At 51.2% G+C, this 21,571-nt stretch overlaps 1 protein-coding gene across 1 annotated transcript in view; it reads left to right on the top strand.

The window, feature by feature from the left end:
- Positions 1-21,571, top strand: part of COL22A1 (collagen type XXII alpha 1 chain) — a 247,474-nt gene that overhangs the window by 93,812 nt on the left and 132,091 nt on the right. The window contains exons 15-21 of the mRNA XM_027583883.2: positions 521-574; positions 2,429-2,473; positions 10,840-10,893; positions 12,933-12,977; positions 17,222-17,266; positions 18,459-18,488; positions 18,756-18,809. Coding sequence (XP_027439684.1) covers positions 521-574; positions 2,429-2,473; positions 10,840-10,893; positions 12,933-12,977; positions 17,222-17,266; positions 18,459-18,488; positions 18,756-18,809 — 327 coding nt within the window. The remainder of the gene's footprint in view (positions 1-520; positions 575-2,428; positions 2,474-10,839; positions 10,894-12,932; positions 12,978-17,221; positions 17,267-18,458; positions 18,489-18,755; positions 18,810-21,571) is intronic.

Raw genomic sequence — 21,571 nt, 5'->3', positions numbered from 1 at the left:
TGTACTGCAGTTTATTTCAATAGAATAGAGCACTAAAATTGGGATAACTTTGACTAATGAAGTGCACATTCTAATTTTAATAGATTTTAAGAGGCATCTCCCAATTAGCTGCTTCAAATCTGTAGCAGTTGATGGTCCAGGCAGCAGCGGGGCCTCGGGGCTCTGCAGACCTCTTTGGGCCTTGTCAGGACTTGTCCAGGCCCTGCTGGCCCTCGGGCAGAGTGTGAATGAGGAGCCGCAGGGACCACGCAGCTTGCTCAGAAGCTGGGCACAGATCCTGGCCGGGTCGTAGGAAGGCCGTGAGGCACAGGGCAGGTACAAATGGAAATTGTTGTACTTGCCTCATTAGAACTCAGAGGCAGCACACTCTAGCTGTTCCTTGAAGTTGAGCAGATGGGGGTGAGAATCCTGGTGATTCCTGCTGTCTCAGGCAGGGGAGAAGCAGGGGTCTCCGGGTGTTGCCTCTGGCCCTGCCTCTCCTCCCTCCGCCCACACTTTTCTTGTAAACACTCTTCTGCAGGGATTTCAAGGACCACCTGCACTCCCCGGGCCTCCTGGACACGTTGGAGCTCCTGTAAGTAAAGACATGCCTCGGGAAGGGGTCCTTTTCCCTTCTGCAGGGGCGGAGGACCCACTGCCTTGCACGTGTCAATAGCAATGAAGTGTTGGTGTCTCTTCCTAGACCAGAAGTGCCGAAATGTTATGGCACCTGGGGACCTCCTGGAGATCAGGTTTAAATGCACATTCCCAGGACCTCATTCCCGGACAGTGATGCAGCAGCTTTGGCTGAAGTCCAGGAATCCACATTTGTACCCAGTAGCCCAGGTGTTTCTGAGACTTGACCTAAAGAAGCCATTTTTACCAGCCTGTCCAGGCCGCCATTCCAGAAGCGTGTGGAATCTGTTAATTCCCAGCCCCAAAACAGTGCCAGACCCATGATGAATGTTCAGTAACCACGTGTCCCTTGAAGTAAGTGATGAGCAAATAGACATGTGTGTAAGGAGCAAGGTGGCTTCTTGGGTGTCTGACCCTATTTTTGGTTCTCATTAAGAGCTTTGAGATTAATCCAAATGAAAGAAGCAGTATAAAAGGTCATTTTCAAGCAAGGCAGCCTGCATTGCCTTGGGGGGCATTTAACACCTCCGATCTGCATGTGTCTGGCCAAGATACTTGGATGGAATTAAAACAGCAGGGATATCCAGCTCCCACCAGGGGCCTGGGTGGTCCACAGAGCCTCTGCCCTCTGGGATAGCGGCGTGTGGTTCTGGCACTGTGCCTCTTCTCCAGGGACAAGGATGTAGGTATTATTCCTGGAATCAGTAACTGGGCCTGGGCAGTCTCTGTCCTCTTCAGCATACTCTGCACAGAATGTCCAAGGGTCCTTTCTCTAGGAAAGGAGAGGAGAGAGGGGGTGTTCCATAGTAACACAGGACACGTTCAGGCCTCTCCAGCAGGGCTGTGCACTGAGCTGTTGGCCGAGCCCTCGAGCCTACCCGGGAGCAGCTGCAGGGTCCTGCACGGGTGCTGGTGGCCCTGGATCTCGCTCCGTACCCTAAATGTGGCAAAAGAACAGGTGCAGGCATGCATCCTCCACTCCTGCATGTCACTGTGGGGCAGGAGCCTGCAGGCAACACTTCTACAGGATTCTTGTGCTAACCAATGATGGAAGCAGTCATTGACTGACTCATTTGTTCATTTAGCAAGTGCTCATGAACATCAAGTGGCAGGCATGTTCCAGACTGTGGGGACGTGATATTGAAGGAATGAAGACACCACCCTCAGGGGGCTCCCATTCTCCTTGAGGGAGGCACATGGGGCTTAGTGCTGGAGGACAGTAAAGCGTGGTAACGGGGATAGTGGCTGTGGGCAGGGTGGAGGGTAGTGATTGCATTTAGATCTTATGGTCAGAGAAGCCCACACCTTGGCTGACACTTGCGCAGCTCTGCTCACAGAGTGGAGGGAGTTCCTAGCATAGGATCTGGGTGCTGCTCCCGAGGAAGTGGCGTGGATGCAGGACAGGGCAGGAACCCTCTCCCCAGAGGAGGTGGAGGAATGTGGCTTAAAGGCACCTAGATTTCACGACCCAGATGTCATGATAACGAAGGGATGGCAGGTTCTGCGTGGCAGGGGGGACTGACTCCACTCCTACCATTGGCCAGGTAAGCTCAGGGACCGGGGTGTGTTCAAGCCTAGCTGGGAGGACCTGGGTAATCCAGGCCAGGGGACCAACCCCAGGAGCTCACCTTGCACCCAGGTGGGGGCCTAGCTGCCCAGGCCCGAGAGGGAGGAGCCCAGGCCGCTGTGCAGAGAGAGAGTCCCGGGAGACAGATCTCCACAGCCTTCCTGGGCAGGCTGTCCGTGTCCCTCAGACCTTCAGAACAGAGAAGCAGGACTGAGATGTCTTCCTGCTCTTCACCTCTCCCCGCAGGGTCTCCAAGGAGAACGCGGTGAAAAGGGATCCCGAGGAGAAAAGGTATTTACTTCTGCCTCCCAGGGGTGCCCATACGTGTGCATGCACACAGGGGCCCACGGGTGCCCGCGTGTATGTGCTGCAAGTGTGTGTGTGATGGTGTGCATGCCTGTGTGCTGGACAAGGGCCGGTGCAGATGGGGCATTAATTTCCCACCCTAAATGTAAGGTCTGGGACAGGAGGGTGTGGGCTCGGCTCCCGCAGACATTACAATCCCTCACACAGACAGAGTTTAGGGTTTCCAGGCTGCGGGATGGGAGGGTAGGTATTGACAGAACCCGACTGAGACTCAGAAAGTCCTGGCTGGTACCCTTGGGCTCACATATCACTTGGCTCCTTGGTTACCCTGACTCTTAAACCAAACGGAGGGTGCGTGGTGACAGCTGTGTTGGAGACCCACATTCAGCCTCGCTCACCAGGCACTGGGAACTGACCCATGCTGAGACTCTCGGGCGCAGACTACCACAGTGGCCGGCATGCTTGAGGAGGGCTGGGGGTCATCATTCCTTCATAATGTACACCAGTGTACCACAGGGTGACCCTCAGACCAGACCCTTCCATGTGAGCTCCTGTCGTCGATGGCTCAGGGTTCAGCTGGAGAGGGGACAGGGATGGCAGACCCCTCCTCCTGCCCACACAGCAGTGGACACTGCGTTCTTGGGAGCCTCTCCCCAGGCCCATCCTTCAGATCCATAGCTGGGACGTGGCCCTCCCAAGCCAAGTCACATTCCACGTGGCTTTTCAGAGTCTACCCCTGTTCTGTCCTCAGGGGTGCATGTTCCTCTCATCTTATAGGAAGCTTTGAAAGTATTATTTTAATTTCACATCAATATATTTGGAAAATAGCAAAAATTAGCCTGCAATCCTGCCATCCTGATACAATTATGGGGGTGTGTTGGTCCATTTTTCGTAGGACTTGCTCTCCTAGATCTGATTTCGTTTTACGTAGACACAAATAATCTATTCGGCTTTGCAACCTGTCCTGCCTGTTGTCCCCATGAGCGGTGTGTCTGCCCCATGCTGCGGTAGAGTTTTTGTGACTCATTTTGAGTGGCTGCACACCACTCTGGTGCATGAACAGACCGAGATTTATGGGTCCATCACCCTGTTATTGATCACTTCGTGTTGTTCCCAGTTTTTCGTGATTAAGAATAATGCTCGGGTGAATATTTTTAAACTGACCACTATATTTATTTACTTAGTTTTCAAATTTAGGTTTATTTCCTTAGGCTGCTTTCCTGGCAGTGAGATTACCAGGGCAAGAACGTGAACCTGTGCATGGCTCTAGGAGCACTCTGCCACATTGCTTTCCAAAAGGTGCTTTAGAATCAAGGGAAGCTGGGGCTAGCATGGTATCCCACCTCAGTCCCTGAAATATAATTTCTATTTGCAGATTAAATTTTGATCATTATTACTTAAAGAGTGAAATCGCTTACCCCATAGGTCATTGGGGTTTGCATCTCTCGGTTCTTTTGAGAGTTTTAACATGGTCCCACAAACTGGTTTACCAGATCTCCTTTCTGCGACTCTCTGCCCCTTTCTTTACATTGTGGGGACTTGAAGGTGGCATTTGGACTAATTGGGGATTCAGGCACAGGGTGACATGGCTTGATGGGCAGCTGGTACTCAAGAGAAGAAGAGCAGGCAGGATCTGGGGTACTGGCCCCGGAGAAGGGCTGAGCTGAAGAACAGTAAGAGGGGAGCTCAGGCTTGGCGTCCAGAGTACGGGGTGAACTCAGCATTGATTCTGGATGAAAGCCCAGGTGGGTGGAGTTCTGTCTTGGCTGTCACCCGAAGGCACAGAGACCCACCTGGGGTTCAAAACAGGCCTCCACCTTCAGTCTCCCTCTAGCTCCTGCTGAGGCCTGTCCACTTCAGTGCCCAGGAAGCCTGCAGTTTTCACCCTGATTGGTCATTTATATCAGATTCGTCTGTCTCTCCCACATACACATGTAGACCCCTCGCAACTTGGGCACAGCGCTCTCGCCATATTCATCTCGGCGTCCTCACTCCCTGGGGGAGCACCTGCCGCCAAGGCCCCAGCCAGTCCTCCTCCGGGGACACATTGGTGTGGCACTGGGCATCAGTGTGGAACAATGCAGGAACCAGGATTGATCTCAGGTTACAGAAGGCCTTCACTAGCAGGTGAATGAAGCTGGGCTTTTTTGAAGAATGTGCAGGATGGATCTGGAAGGCGCATTTTAGCACTCAGGCTTAGGTGATGTCGCAGGAGTGGATGGTGAACGGTATACTGCTTGTACGTCATGTCAGCTAGGAAATGCCGCAGATGGAAGGAGTTGGGGGCCCGCAGCACTGTCCAAAAGATGCTCTTCTCAGCTTCCTGGTTGCATCAGCTCCAGCCGCACTTCTGGGGACCAGGGAGTTTGGGTTTCCCAGGGTTTCAGTGAAGGCTGCCGTCCAGAGCTGAGGACTCTTCACAAGCCTCATGACAGAAGGCTCTGCCACTTACGGGCTGGGACAGCCACTGGATTGACTAGAGCCTATGTTTGCTCATCTGCAGAGTGGAAACAGTCACATCTTCCCCAAAGCTCATTGTAAGGTTGGACAAGATAACAAATGCAATGCGTCCAGCACATAACCAACATTTCCACATGTCCTTCTTTCCCTGCCCGCATTTCAGGGGAACGTCAGTCTGTGCACACTCAGTGCCTTGTTCTTGCCAAACCTCGGCTTGGAAGCAACCGCTTTTCCCCCAGACGGTATCGGCTTGCTTTTCCAGCAAGCATTTGGAGTCTTGTGTTAAGACTTGTGTCCAGCCACGACATGGTGCCTTTCTATCAAAAGCCTAAATTATCCAATCTGGAAATGACCATAGGGAAGCCTGGAGAGTTTGCCTTACTTTCAGATGGGGAAACTGAGCCCAGAGGCTGTTTCCTGATGCCATGTGGCCCAGTATAAAGACAGCAGGTGCTGGAAACGTTTCATTTCCAGCATGGGCTTTCCCCACCATGGCACACCAGGCCTGAAGTGTTACCAGAAATGTGGGGCAAGGGATGTTCCCCTGAACTCTCTCTGCAGATTGGCCATAGCCCTGCCCCCTGCAGGTGTTACCTTACAGGGAAGTTCAGGAAATGGAGGGCCACCTCCAGGTGAGGCCCAGGAGAGGGTGTCCAGCCAGTGTCCCCATTGGCCCATCTCTCCAGGCAGCTCCAGACGGCTCATCATGGCATAGAGGAAGCCCTGCAAGTTGTTTCTAGAGCCAGCCTGCCTGTGCTTGACTCCAGCTCTGAGCAGTGCAAACAGTGTTACCTTTGGAGAGTTATTTAGCATCAATTTTGAGAGTAACTTTATTGCATAAGGCTACCATGAAGATAAACTGAGTTAGTATTTATAAAATGGATAGACAGTGCTGGGGGACATTTGCCATATGTGGAGGGTGAGGAGACAAAGAGGGTCAGAGACAGAGAGAGAGGGAAAGATAAAGTGGGGAGAGGGTGAGCCTGGGTTCTGCTAGCTCAGCTTTGGGTATGTTTCCGACTTCCTTGCTAACTTATTGGACACCTCTAAGGAGAGCTGGTCCCCTCTCTGCACCTTTACTTTCCCATCTGTCAAGAGGCCTGGACTCCAACATCCCTTAGGCTCCTTTCCAGTTCTTACATCTGATGGGTACTTAAAAGCATTCATTTTCTTGCAGGCCTCTCTGATTTCTTACCTCAGCCAGAAGGAAGTTTCCATCTCTCTTTGAGACAGGCCCATCGGTCGCCTGGCCTTGCCCAGCTTGGAGCCAGGCCACAGAGAGCCAGTGTCCATCCATTACCGAACCTGCTTCCAGACAGAGGCATGGCGGGGAGCTTGGTGTAAGGCGGGGGATTGTCCTCGCTTGAAGCATCTTGCAGAAGGTGTCTCTGCAGGCACAGAAGGTGTGAGGCTCTGCAGGCATGAGCACATCCTGATGATTGAGGGGCAGTAGGTCCGAGTGGCCTGTGCAGGGCTGCTGAGCTTGGGACAGCGGGCAGAGTGCAAGGGGAGTCAGTGGGTCAGAAAGACAGGAGCCCACTCGCTCACTGAGGAGCCACAAGGGGGATGTAGTGGCCCCCGCTCTGTCTGGAAAACCGAGGTCCCAGGACAACTTCGGGGGGCTGTGATGCTCACACTCCTGGACCCCAGGGTTCCTGCTCTGGCTTGGGGATAGGGGAGCCAGGGCACGGCAGCCCCAGGAAACTGGTAAGAACACCAGCTTTGGAATCAGAGGAAACAGATTCTCACACTGGCTCCGTGTCTCCTAGCTCTGGGCACTCACACAAGCTCATGTCCTGTCTAGCAGCACCTGTCTCAGACAGGGGCTCCGTGAGTCCCATTGAGTACGTTGTGAAGGTAAGTACAGAACCTGGCCCCTGGGAGCGCCACCTGAAATGTTAATGAGACCAAGTGGGAGTTTCAAAGTGCCCAAAGCTGTCATCCGTCCTGGGGAATACTGGCCCCCCTTTCCACTGTAGGAAAGCCGTCAGGGAGACATCCCCCCAATCCGCCTCCTTCAAGGATGGTGGGAAGAGTTGCCCACCAGGTCTCACTGTGACAAGTGTTTGGTGAACACCCCCTGGGTGCTGGAGGCATGGAAACACGTTCCCTCTTTCATGAGGCAAAGGTTTAAGTGGCAAGCGCCCAGCAGACACACAACACACGTCCCACACTAACGTGCACTCCACCACTACCCACACCCGAGAGATGTCAAGGCCTCAGGGCAGCCTCCATGCCATGGCCAGGGTGGCTCTCTGCTTTAATGGGGCACGCGCTCCCCCTGGTGTCGGAGATTCAGAACCACAGCAGGAGGACGTGAGTGGAGGGGCCTCCGGAGCTTCCCAGGCAGGAGTGATTCCATGAACGCCAACCTTTCTCTTTTGAGTCGAACATCCAGGATGACACACTTAATCTCATCAGATTGACAGGACTGTCAGATGAGACAGAGCCTGCTTCCGAACCTGGGACCTGCAGGTGCTCACGACAAAGGCGGGGTCCCCTTCCCTTTGCGTGTAGGCACACCTGCCTGTCAATTAAGATTGTGAGTGTCCGAAGAGGTCTTGGGGTCCTTGGAATACAGCCATCTTTCTTCAGTTCCCTCTTTTCACTATTTTAGCCCAGGGAGGAAGCTGAATCTCAGAGCAGGGTAGACTCTAGGCGGCAGCCCGCTTTGGCAGAAAACAGAATCAGGACTCTGGTCCCTGACCTCTGACTTGTCCCTCGCCTCCCTTCCTTCTGTCCCCTGTTCACACCACACCCCTTCCTGGCCTGTGAACTTCCTCTTTGCTGGCCCCTTCCTGCTGGCTTATTTTTCTCTCCTTCTCCGTGCCACGTCGTCGCTCTGTTCTGCTTCACCAGCTTGTAACATGACACCTTCCACATGCCACATGTTGTTGTAAGCATTTGGCATATATTAGCTCACCTAATCCTCACAGCAGCCGTAAGAGGGAGCTGCCATAGTTGTAGGTTGGAAACTGAGTCACAGAGCTGCCGAGTGACTGGTCCAAGGTCCCACAGCATAGGAGTGGGAGAACCAGGTTTTGAGTCTGAGTTTTGGGGTTGGCTGTGGCTGCCTGCACCCTCTGCACCCCTCCCCAGAGCCCCAGCTCCCAATGTCTGCCGGGAACCAAGCAGCTGGTCAGGTGTCCACACCATGTCCTCTGTCGTGCTCATGTGGTTGGTGCAGGGGGCGAGATCAACAAATAGCAACACAACAAAACTAAGTGTCACGTCTTTCAGTGGGACCTACCCTTTCAAGTTCTGCCTCCGACCCCCTTCTACCCACCTCATGCCCCAGCTGGCCCCACTCTCTAGCACGGTGGCCAGGGATACGGATGACTAACTCTGGCCATGCACCTGCAGCTGTCCTGAGTTGCCGTTGGAAGGCATCTTGCTTCCGGGCCTCACAGATCGTGACCTGCATGTGCAAGGGTGTAAGAAATGGGGCTTGAGCAACAGGTAGAGCCCTCTCCTTTGAGGTAGACCTTGTGAAATTGTACACGGCCAACATGATTTTTTTGCTGAATCCTAAGGAAGTGCCTGTTCAGGAGTGACATTTAGTGGGTTGACCCTCTCTAAGAAAGAGAGTTCTGGGATGTCAATAGCCCTTGTCTTCAGTTCTGGCCCCGTCAGAAGGGTTCTGTGTGACCCTGGTCTAGATATACTCCTAAGGTCAGTTTCCTCACCTATACAGTGAGGGCATGGGATTCCGTGGGTTCTGAGACCTTGCCAGCTCAATGGAAGAGACCCACAGGCCCTGTTGGTAATAGAAATAAAGGAGGAAGGGTCCAGAGATCCAGGTTCTGGTGCCTGTGCAAGCATGTCCCACTGGGGTTGAGTGGCTGTCCATCTGGGCCTCAGTTTCCCCATCTGCTGTCAGCCCTCCATCCTGCTAACCTCATGGTGTGTGGAGGAAGAGAATGTTGCTAACTGATGTGGAATTGGTTGGCAGAGAGAAAAAATGCAGAGAAATACCCTCTCTGTTCACCCCAAACTCACGTAATGAAAAGAGGTTTTTAGAGAATTACTATGTAATAGTACTTGAAAACGGAAATATGTCCATCATTGTTCTAGAATTTTTGAAATAATTTCTGAAGGGCAGAAAGCAGGTATTCCTAAGTCTACATAGATGCAGGAGGGAAAGGACAGACTGGAGCTGGGGAGGTGCTGGAAGGAGCCCCAGGTACTGATCCGTGGCCATGGGCGGCAGGGGGTCTGGGGCAGCTCTCTGTGGTTAACGGGGGCCTTGTGCTTGGAGCAGCTGAGTTGGGGAGCTCCTCCCCTGACCTCTGCCTGAACTGGTCAGTGGGAAGCATCGGTGTTTGCCGCCAGAGTAAGAGAGAGAACAAGTGGCCAACACCTCCCAGAGGGAAAGGGAGCTTCCAGACCAAGAAGAAAAACTGATGTCCCCTACCCATCAGGAGTCCACCTGGCCCCGTGGTCCCCGGCAGTGGTCTCCGGTGAAGTGGGTCAGCACCCAGAGGCAGGCACACGAGACTAGCACAGGAAAAATGAGCAGAAGACCAAGAGTCTTTAATCATTCAAAGAAAACATCCTGAAAGACACACCAACCTTTAAAAAAAAAAAAAAAAAAAGGCAAAGAAAGAACAACCTAAGAGATAAAGTTATAGAGAAATAGAGTCAAACTAACTTTCACGTGCAGTCTTCTGGCCATTCAGTAAATGTCAGCTGGGGCCACACTGCGTCTCTGGGCTGGGCACCGGGGCGCCCTCACGAGAAGAGTAGACGCACCTCGTGTCCTCACATGAGCGAGAAGGATGGTACCACGGATCACAGATGCAAATCGAATTAACAGGAGCGAGGGAAATGAAATGGGACATGCTAGAGAAAGATGGGCCTCTAGTTTGGATTCAAAAGCCAAAGAGAGGACATTGACCTGAGCCTGGAAGGGTGCTGAGGAGCCAAGCAGAGACAACAGTGGGCACAGCACATGGAAACGAGAAACCGCCGTGTTGGGGGGACTCCGAGAAGAAAGCCAGGGCTGCTGGGGTGGCACATAAAAGACTGTTCATAGCATGGACCCACCCGTGGGAGTCTCCTTTCTCCACCAACCGAGTTCTCAGGGCCCAGTGGGGAGAAGAACACCGCTGGGAACATCAGACAAGGGCACCAGCCACGAGAGGACCACGCCGACATCTATAGGCTTTGGCTCAAGAAAATAGAGCGGGGCTGGGAGGAAGATGGCGGCACCTACTCCCCATCTATTATAAGCAGGTGTTTTAGGTAGGGTATCTCATTCCTTCGTCCCGGGTGTCTTCCCAGGAGGGGATTATCATCATCCCCATGACACATGGTCAACAGAAACAGGCTCAGAGGTGAAGTAACTTGTCCCAAATTATAGAGCTAAGAGAGACAAGCGCAGCTCTGAGCACAAGCAGATGGATGGGTGGGCACTGGCGGGATGTGTGGATGGTTGTTTACTGTTGGCCAGCAATTAACTTTTCATTCCAAGCACTGAGAGTGTAGTGGATGTTATACATATCCACTGGATGAATGAACGATGAGTAAATATGCTCACGGTTTTATGAACTGCGTTACACACCCCACAAGTCCATTATTTTGTTTGACCCCATGAGATGAAGAGAGAGCGTGGTTCAGAGAGACTGCATGACCTGGCCTTGGTCACAGATTTGGGAAAGGCAAAGCAGATTTAGGAATCTGGTTTCTCTGACCTTTGATGTATGTGCATTGAGCCATAGTACACATAAATTCTAGGCTGTTGTGTGTATGTTTGGCTCTCCTGGTATCCAGAGATGCCAGATAGCGAGTAAAGGTTAGCACACTTGGACACTAGCGGCCTTTGCATCCCGTGGCTCTGACCACAAGGATGCCCATTTGTCTTCATCTCTTCATTTTCTTTCTCTTGCCAGGGGGAGCGAGGCCTGGATGGATTCCCCGGGAAGCATGGGGAGATGGGAGAGCAGGTAAGGGGGCATTGGGTCTGGTGGGCTCAGCTTTACTGGAGGACAGGAGCCTGACACAAAGCTCTGTAGGGCCTGATTGCCTTGATCTCTGGCTCAGCTGGAGGCTCCGGGAGGCCTAAGGACCAGACCTCTCCTTACACCAGGGTGTGGGGATCACAGAGAACACACCTCTTTCAATCCAGTCCATGGATGACATGCACGTGTTCAAAGTGATGTGTTCATTGCAGGCTCTTCTGCAAGTGTAAAAGATGACAAACAACCTAGGGGCTCATCAGTAAGGAGCTAGTTGAACAAATCAGGGTGTGGAGTTACAGGGAAATAACATGAGGCCGTGGAAATTGATGAAACTCCTAATGCACTGACAGGGCTGTTCTGTAAGCTATGTGGTTGAATGGAAAGTACAGTACAAGAATAGAATGGTGTGGAAAATGGCATCTAGGCCTTATGGGGACACGCACTCTCTATGGGAGGATGCTCAGGAGGCTGATAACCTGCTTGCTTCATTCCCTGCCTCTGTAAGAGGCCCCTCAGTGTCTGGCCGATGGGACTGGAAAAGGATTTTTACGCACATACATTTTGAACCATGGGAATGTGTTATCCATGAGAGTAACTACATCTAAATATTTAAATGGCTAAAACTAAATAAAACCTAAAATTCTACATATGCTTGAAAGCAGTTGGGAAAATACTTGTGTCATATAACTTAATACATTAATATATCGGTCAATTCATACATTCATATTAGTAGCTTACAGATAAAGTGAGTATATTAATTATACTTGATACATAAGTTCATTATAATATATTAATTTCATTATATTAATATAAATTACATTTATGGATAACCCCATCACTCCAAAATCATGTCTTGATTTATATTTATTGGCACTTAACAAATTGGACTCATACCTTCTTAGGTCTTAGCCCCTTCCCTTAACATGGTGTCATAAACATATAACTGTTTCCTTAAATATTCACCAGGGACGGGACTCAGATGACTGCTTGGTGTTCTGTGGCGTGACTGCGCCATCATATATTCATATTAATTGCACGCTGCCCCCGCGCCAGGGCTGAGTTCTGACACTGGAAGTCCCCACAAGGTGAAAGCCCAGAAGGCAGGGGACGGCAGCACGCACTGAGCCAGCCCGTAGTAAGATATTGATGGTGTGGACGCAGCAGGGCAGGGGCGTGGAGAGGCAGAGGAACAGCGAGCGTCATGGAGGGTCACGGAGGGTCACGGAGGGTCTCCTCCTGCGAGGGGACGTTGGGTCTGCTCTGATCGTGGCTGTTTACAGGAAGAAAGGAAGGGAGAGAGCTCGTGTGTACATCCCTGAGCACACCTGTGCCTTTAGGGTGAATTCCTGAGAAAGTCACTTGTCAACGGGATGAATGTTGGTTGTCCAACTGCTTTGCTCTTCGTCCTCTTACAAGGAGACTCACAGGAGGCCCCCAGGGTGTGGCGGCTCGGGGCGCCTCCTCACTTCTGTTCTGGGGGGAGCTTTCCCTGCCTGCATCTCCACTGGGACCCCCATGGAAGGCTGCCCGGTGGGAACCTCGAGGAGGATGCGGGCTCATCGCCAGCATCTCCTACGCCAGCCCTCCGGGTGCTAGGTTTTTCCTGCAGCACTAACTGACCCTGGTCCAGAGTCCAGGCGGCCCTGTCCCTCCTCCCTCGGCCCTGGGGACCTCGCTGGTCCTCAGCACCCTCTGAGGAGCCCACGTGACACCCAGCGGGTCGTGGGTGCCTGCTTCCTGCCTCTCACTGGGAATCTTTCCTGACACATCCCTCGTATCCCTCGAAGAGCAGTCCTCGTCCCTCAGAATGGGTGCCCCACACCGCAGTACTCTGATTCCAGAGGGGACCACACGGGATGTGGCGTTTGGGAGTCACTGGGAAAGAGTTTTCCAGGAATAAGCACTGTCCAGAAGTGTGGACTGTCCACCTGGGGCAAAGGTGGATTACAGCGTTGGAGCTGCGGGCCCCGACCCCTTCCTTTCCTACTCACTGCCACTGACAGTCCCCCCTTTCCTTCCTCCAGGGGAGACCTGGCCCTCCTGGCGTGGCAGGACCCCGGGGAGAGAAGGTAAGCCAGGCCTGGGGCAGGAAGGGCGCTCGGCTCTGGGCAGGTGGGTACCTGGGGCCCCAGGGCGAAGTGAGGGGCCCAGGAACGAAGTGCAGACAGAGGGGATGAGCTGGGCCTCAGGAACTCGTCTCCCAAGAAATTTCTGGTTATTTTATTTAAATTTTCTTTTTCTACTTTGAGGAATAAAAACCCATTTCAAAACAAAACAAAACAAAATCCCTGTTATATAATATCCAGACATATTAAAATATTATGCTACTGAAATTGCCTTTTGGACTAAGGCAGGCCGTGAATAAATACCAAACAAAATCTTACCGACTCCGCCTCCTCTTCCTCCATTTTTCCTGTTCTCTGCAGCACTTCAAAAAATGTGGTGTTTTTTTTTTTTACCAGAATCATAATTCTGAAAATGTACTAGATCTTTCATAAACAGACTAAAGATTGCATCTCATCATACTGGCCATCTCCTTTAGAACATTCTCTCAAGAAGGCTTAACTCAATAAATGCGCTGCTTAGAATTTCTGTATCTCAGTGGAAAAAAACGCATGTGAAGAGTCTTGGCAACTTGTGAAGTGCTCTGAAAATGTATGTGAAGATAATAGCCTTCCAGAGCGTTCTGGGCGGCAAAGGAAACTGAGAAGGTACGGTGTGTCCTGGGTTCTAGGAGGAGGACCAGAGCACGAGTTCAGGTTCTTCAACAGGTCCCTGGAAGGACATCGGGCCTTGGGTTTGAGACTCTCTGGGGAGAGGTGGGGCAGGAGGAGGAATCCGGGTAAACTAAGGCAGGTACAGCCCCCAGGGAGCATCACTTGGACTCAGGGTCACTCTGCAGAGCTCAAGGGAAAGTCACTGCCTGGCGCGCACTAGTCCCAGCAATGGTGGAGAATAAAGGAGGAGAGAAAGGCTGCTCTGCTCTTTCCAGAAGCAGACGGAGCAGGTGTTATAAATAAGTAAGCAGACCCATAGGCTAAAGAACCGTCGCCTGCAGAGTGGCGGCCGGAAGGACATTGATGTCTTCCCAACTTGCTCACTTCGGCTTCAGTTCTGAGTCAAATGATTCTCTTTTCCAAGTATTTTTAGATTTGAGATTTATATTGTTATATTATCTTGGCATGGGGATTTTAATATATTCTCACAGTTCCTTGACAGGGGATGCTAAATTCTAAAATAAGTAGTTTATTTCAAGTCACTAAGAGGGAATGATCCTTGAAGTTTGGATGTAGGTGACTTCTGCTATTGCCTGTGTGTGTGTGTGTGTGTGTGTGTGTGTGTGTGTGTGTGTGTGTGTGTGAGAGAGAGAGAGAGAGAGAGAGAGAGAGAGGTGGGGGCGGGGATCCCAACCTTCCACCTCATTTATAGATGTTTTTGGCCCCCACAGTTTGGGCAACAGCTGAGTTAGTGCTTATTATGACGAAAGCAGAAATGCTAAGACAAGGTCATGGGGTCACGGTAGTATTTGGATCACTCATTGGAAGGACCAGAAACCAGGGATGCTCAAGTGATCCAATGCCTCTCAGCACATTCTAAGTGAACATCATGGAGACAAATCTCAGATGTTTTACAATCTGAGGAAGTCGTCGGAACCACAGAGCTGGTCTTTTCTATCCCCTAACTCTACAGATGAGAGAATGGAGGCCCAGAAAAGTAGGGTGTCTTGTTTGAGACCCCAGAGTGACCTCACAGCCAGGCCTGCAGATCTGCCTGCCCACAGCCGTTCACCACAGATCTCCGGGTCAGGGAGGCGGTGTTCATGCCAAGCCAAGATTCCATGCTGGTGTTGCTGATCTGTTGGCTCATGACAATGTCCCTGAAACTTAAAAGTGTAAAGCAATGATCATGTGGTCTCGCGCAGTCTCTGAAGGCTAGGATCTAGGTACTCGGTGTTCACGCTGTTGGGTCGTCCTGGTCCAGGGTTCTGTGCAAGACTGTGGCCAGGCTGCCAGCCAGGCTGTGATGAGCTGAAGAATCCGCCTCCAGGCTCACACACATGATTGTCAGGCCTAGGCTCCTCGATGGCTGCTGGCCAGAGGCTTTGATGCCTCATATTACATAGGGCTGCCCACAAAAGGGGACGTTGCCGCCCCTGGAGTGAGTGGTGAGTGACCTGAGGTTGGGAGGGGAGGGGGCTCCACCTGGAAGCGACCATCATGTTCATAACCTCATCTTGGAGGCTGCGCAGCGTCCCTCCTGCTGTGTGCTGTTGGTCCCGTAGCCTGGCACCGGTACCCGGTGGGAGTCCCCCAAGGAGGCGGGGGACGCCGGGGGCCATCTGGCGGGCTGACTGCCGCAGCAGCTAAAAGGATTGTGGCAAAAATGCGTCACTTACATCATTTTGACCTTGAACAAGTTACTACGCATCCCCGTGCTTTAGTCTCCTTGTCTCTAAGATGAGAAAGAGTATCAGAGGGGAAAAGCTTGACTCCAAGTCCTTCGAACAAGGCCAAACAGATGGAAAGGCCCCAGTATCTATTAGCTACACACAATTATTATGGATGAACTACAGGATCTTAGCCTTCCTTAAGAGTGATTTCGTATGTCAGGACTTTGGCTCTCCTATTCTGTAAATGACCTGAGCAAATGAGAAAGCCCATGTTGATTAATTTCATAACTGTCATTGAAAATTCACTTTTGTGGTATAATCATGATGATGAGTACAACAGTAAACACAGCAAAAGTAAATGTGGTAGTGAGACATAGTGGAAATAAAGGAAAAGGGAGGCAGTCATGAACCCCAAAAGACTCATGGTACACCCACATACAACTAATTCTCTCTCCTTCGCATCTGTTTATATAATATAAAATAAGATAGCCACACAAAAATTACAGTAGAGCTCAGAACGGCTTCTAACAATCGTATTACAAAATATTAATAAGGTTTGTGGGAGCATAGGGAAAATGTAATCCTGCTTGGGGGGGGGCGGGGCTGAGAGTTGTTTATGGAGAAATGGAGAGATAAGCCAGCCAGGGTCTGAGGGCCTAGAGATAGATGGGTCATGTGTATATCTGGAGAGGATACACAATGGTAGAAAATGCTGTGTGTGAGCACAGGCGTGCACACGCGTGTGTGTGTGGTGGTGCCATGGAGAAAAAAAACTAGAATGGAAAGCTGTTTCTGAGACAGGACGTGTTCCTGTATGGGAGAGACAAAGAGGGAGAACAAGGAAGGGTAGCACTCATTAACTCTCCCTTCCCTTCCATTTTGTTGTGCAGCCAAAACCACTCTAAAATAAAGTCTGTTAAAAGAACATTTAATTGGGATCTCCTGGTGATAGGTAAACAGATGTTTTTCCAAGTCTTGGGCAGCCAGTGGGGACCGTGGGGGTGGTTCAGTGTCAGGAAAAACCTGGCCTATCCATATAATAGGACCTCGAATGTAGCACAGGACAACATGCGTGCCTGGAGCCACTCATTCTGACACCCCTGCACTGGGATTTAAGAGATGCTTTCATATTTCTCCGGTGACTCTGTCATTCTTTGCCAGCTTATTCAACGCTAGTGTTTTCATGCTTCCCCATGCTCCCTGAGCTAGCCTCGAGGGAAAATGAAAAGTGGTGTCCCCAAGCCACGTGTAGGGACACTGGCTGCAAATGGGGCCCTGGTTTAGCTATGGGCGTGATAATAAGAACAATGAAGAGTTTTCTATTGCACAGTGGACGAATGTGCCCCATGTAGAACCAAGATGTAGCTCACACCCCAGAAATCTGATGCACCCACAGCCGTCATGGGCCGGGTGACCTGGACACAAAACAAGTCTTTTGTACATCATGACTTAGTGAAGACAGATGAGAGTGATTTATGTGTGACTTATTTGATAAACATTGAATACTGACCACGTGCTGAACCAGGGACTTGGTGCAAAGGATGCACCATAAGGTGTAATGATCGCTCTGGCCGGGTCCGGTGTGGTGCCTGGTGCAAGCAGGTGCTCACAGAATAGTGGACGAAAAGCTGCTCTCGAGCAGGAAACAGCTGTGAGAGCACCAGCCAGATCTAGGCCCTGATCCAGCACCAAAGAGAAAATAACGTCCCTGTGATCTTGACACAGACAAGAATTAGACACAGAAAGTCTGGGAAAATCAGGAAGCAGGAGGGAGATCCAGCATGGCAGCCGCATGAGGCAGAGCACAGAGGAGGAAGTGGTCCAATGGGCTCGTGTGGATAAGCAGGGGCCTCAGAGGGGTGGGGACCAGCAGAGGAAGGAGGCAGAAGGCACGCCGTTGAAATGTTTGTCATTTCTGCACAGGGTGACGTGGGGCCTGCAGGACCTCCCGGTGTGCCGGGCTCCGTGGTAAGTGTGCACGCATTCCCAGGGGGGCAGAATCACAGACCTTACGCTGATGGTCGGTCCTCCTCCGACCATATGAGCTGGATACAAGGCTTCCAGCACTAAAAGTGGGATAAAATCAGAGAAAAATCAGGAATTGCTGCATTACAGCTATGTGAATACCCTTGACGGAGCTGCGGGGAATGACTGTTGAGAAAACACCACCACTTTTGCTGACACGTGGTTTGCCCCACTTTTGCTGACACGTGGTTTGCCCCACTTTTGCTGACACGGGGTTTGCCCCACTTTTGCTGACACGGGGTTTGCCCCACTTTTGCTGACACGTGGTTTGCCCCACTTTTGCTGACACGGGGTTTGCCCCACTTTTGCTGACACGGGGTTTGCCCCACTTTTGCTGACACGGGGTTTGCCCCACTTTTGCTGACACGGGGTTTGCCCCACTTTTGCTGACACGTGGTTTGCCCCACTTTTGCTGACACGGGGTTTGCCCCACTTTTGCTCACACGTGGTTTGCCCCACTTTTGCTCACACGTGGTTTGCCCCACTTTTGCTCACACGTGGTTTGCCCCACTTTTGCTCACACGTGGTTTGCCCCACTTTTGCTCACACGTGGTTTGCCCCACTTTTGCTCACACGTGGTTTGCCCACTTTTGCTCACACGTGGTTTGCCCCACTTTTGCTGACACGTGGTTTGCCCCACTTTTGCTGACACGTGGTTTGCCCCACTTTTGCTGACACGGGGTTTGCCCCACTTTTGCTGACACGGGGTTTGCCCCACTTTTGCTGACACGGGGTTTGCCCCACTTTTGCTGACACGGGGTTTGCCCCACTTTTGCTGACACGGGGTTTGCCCCACTTTTGCTGACACGGGGTTTGCCCCACTTTTGCTGACACGGGGTTTGCCCCACTTTTGCTCACACGGGGTTTGCCCCACTTTTGCTCACACGGGGTTTGCCCCACTTTTGCTCACACGGGGTTTGCCCCACTTTTGCTCACACGGGGTTTGCCCCACTTTTGCTGACACGTGGTTTGCCCCACTTTTGCTGACACGGGGTTTGCCCCACTTTTGCTGACACGGGGTTTGCCCCACTTTTGCTGACACGGGGTTTGCCCCACTTTTGCTGACACGGGGTTTGCCCCACTTTTGCTGACACGGGGTTTGCCCCACTTTTGCTGACACGTGGTTTGCCCACAGGTGCAGAGAGAGGGCCTGAAGGGCGAGCAGGTAAGAGGGATATGGCTCCTCGCCGAGTGCGGCTTCGGTGGGAGCAGGGACAGAAGGGCCAAGCCGTGGGGTTGAAGCTGCTTGTGGAGCTCGGATGGAGCCTTCCAGAGTTGGGGCAAGTTGACTTTCCACCAGGAATGCACATCCCCACTCTGTATCGCTGGGTCCCTTTTGGGAACTCCGGATGTAGACTCTGAGTCAGCAAAGGGTCGTGAGTCATGGGGAAACGGGAGCTGTGTCTAATGCAGGTTTGGCTTCTGTTACCAGGGAGCTCCGGGACCACGGGGTCACCAGGGCCTACCTGGGCCACCAGGAGCTCCGGTAAGTCACCCCCCCAGCCTGGGGTCTGCTCTGAACACCTCGAGGTCTGGGAAACAGCGGTTTGCCCTTGGTGAGCTCTGTGGCATTGCAGGAGCTGGTCCCGTCCCCCCGGGTGATAGGTGCTGATGTCGCTATCAGGCATGGGAGCAAGCTGAGCCTTGTCAAGTGAAATTTTCATTAGGCAGTTCCCAAGTGTGGAGCTGGACTTGAAACCCAGCAAGCCCACCTTCATAGCCCCCGGTCCTAAACAGGCTGTGAGTGGGGTTTCTGGTAGGCAGTCTGGTGTTTTAGGTTCCATTTTCTTTTTCCTTTCTTTCTTTCTTTCTTTCTTTCTTTCTTTCTTTCTTTCTTTCTTTCTTTCTTTCTTTCTTTCTTTCTTTCTTTCTTTTTCTTTCTTTCTTTTCTTTCTTTTCTTTCTTTTTTCTTTCTTTTCTTTCCTTCCTTTCTTCTTGGCTCCAGTCCCAACGTGGGGCTTAAACTCACAACCCTGAGATTAAGAGTCGCAGGCTCTACCAGCTGAGCCAACCTGGCAGCCCCCTAGTTTCCTTGTAGATAAAACGGAGTCAGGGCATTGGACATCGCAGTGCTAGGCGAGTCTTTTCCTGGGCATATTGCTTCCCCCATGTCTCTGATTCAAACTGGCTTCGCAGTGGCTGGGGAAGCTTCAGCCTTTGGGTTCTGCTCCACTGTAATGAATTTAGAGATATGTAAATAACTATTTGGGAAAAGGCCATTCAAAGGGACTCTGATCATCCTGTGATAGGAGTTCAGATACTAAGGATAATTAATGAGCATAGAGTAAATTCCACAGGTCAGTGATCTCACCATATGCTCCTCCTAGAAACATGATGCCCCTTTCAAGTGACTGTATTTATCAAAGGAAATAAGACAAGTCTTACTTTGAAATATCCATAAATCAAATTTATATGAAGCCATCAGGGCCCATCCCTCATTAAGATAAATGTGTATGGTTTTTTGGGGGTAAAACCAGAAGAAATCTAGTGGATGTTTAAGCCCAGTATAATTAAAGCAATTTCATACCAAAAAGTTCAGGTCAGAAGAGCTGCCTTTTGTCTCTGTAACCTTGCATGTTTTGTTTAATCTCCCAAGCTTTGGTTTCCAGAGCTCCTCACCATTATAATAACTGTTGGGAGATTTACAGTAGAAAAGGCAGGTAGCATAGTATGTTCTCATGCTTGGATCTCAACACATACATGCATGTATATTGCAGATCTAAAATTGGCAAGTGCTGAAAGTCTATAGTGTGTGTGTGTGTGTGTGTGTGTGTGTGTATACACACACACACACACACACACACACATATATATAAAGATCTGTTTATTTACTTTAGAGAGAGAGAGAGTGCGCATGTGCAGAGGGGAAGGGGCAGAGGGAGGGAGAGACTCTCAAGCAGACTCCCCACTGAGTGCAGAACCCGATGTAGGGCTTGATCTCATGACCCAGAAATCATGACCTGAGCCAAAACCGAGAGTCGGACACTCAACTGACTGAACCACCCTTCTACTATAGGGTGGGTATTATTAGGTGCAAACATATGCATATTAAATCTGCAAGGGTGAAGGCGTTCTTTTTGTTTTGCCAATGAAGACCTTGGTGCAAAGATATTGAGTGGATTGTGCAAAGTCACACAGCTACTAAGAAGCAAAATTGACCTTTGAACCTAGATGTTTCTGACTGCCAAGCCCGTGAGTGCACAATGCAGCAATACTTCCCCTGAAATGTATAAAGGAGAATTATTTCCTCCATGGCCCCCACAAAGGAATAAGGAGCTAAGAGTGCCCAGCGCTGCTTGACCCTGAGGCAGCCTTCTTGACCTCTCACTCTGGAGCCTCCCCTTTGTGCGGATTTTCTTATGATGAATGTGGGTGGGGGGGGGACAGAAGGAAGAAACCTTAAACTTTTGTGGCCAGATATTAATGCTGGAGGTAGAGGGATGAAAACACATGGGCTGATCTCTCAGTTGAATGAAGGAGATAGGAAAAAATAACCATGAGTAAGCACTTGCACGCTCTAGATGATTAATGAGATTCCCTGCATGTCTTGTTCCTGCGGTGCATCCTATGGGGCAAGGACAAGGTCTGGAACCTTCAGCACATTCAAACACCAGAGTGCCTCAGCCCTGGAGCTGTCTGATGTTCTGAAGCTGTTCTCCATGCTCGATGCTCTCTCTAGAACGGGGCTTGGAGTAGTACCTGGTGTGCGTGATGGCATTCCCTTAAAGGGAGCTCAGAAACACTAGAGCCTGCCCCAAGACTTGTGGAAAGGGGTCCCCATGAGGAGAGACCAGAACTGGAAGATTCTGAAGGCCAGGACCAACGTGTCTCCCTTCTCTAAATCGGCAGTTTATCTCATGGTGGGGATTAGCGCATGCTTATGAAGCAGTGGCCCCACCACAGCTGTTCAAGAGGGGCATGGAAGGGGTTGCTGACTGCAGTGTGAGCTCCCAAAGAGCAGCATGGGCGCGGAAGGACAGAGCTTGCAACTGAGCCGCAACATCCGGTCTCATGTTCCCGTTCTCCCACCAAGTAGCTTTGTGTCTTTGCTGACATTACTGATTCTCTCTGATCCTCTTGTGATTTAGTCCTACCCGGAAATCACCGTCACCCTCATTGTCATCATCTTCATCATGCACGTGACTGCTGCGCGGGCCACACGAGCCAGTGTGCAGAAAGCAGGACTCGGTGCAGCCCTATGAAGCCCCGTACCCATATCGGTTGCCGTGTCTGTCTGTTTTGAATCCC

The sequence above is a fragment of the Zalophus californianus genome, chromosome 4 (assembly GCF_009762305.2).
Source record: "Zalophus californianus isolate mZalCal1 chromosome 4, mZalCal1.pri.v2, whole genome shotgun sequence".
NCBI classification, from domain to species: domain Eukaryota; kingdom Metazoa; phylum Chordata; class Mammalia; order Carnivora; family Otariidae; genus Zalophus; species Zalophus californianus.
This window is presented reverse-complemented; position numbering and strand designations above follow the sequence as displayed.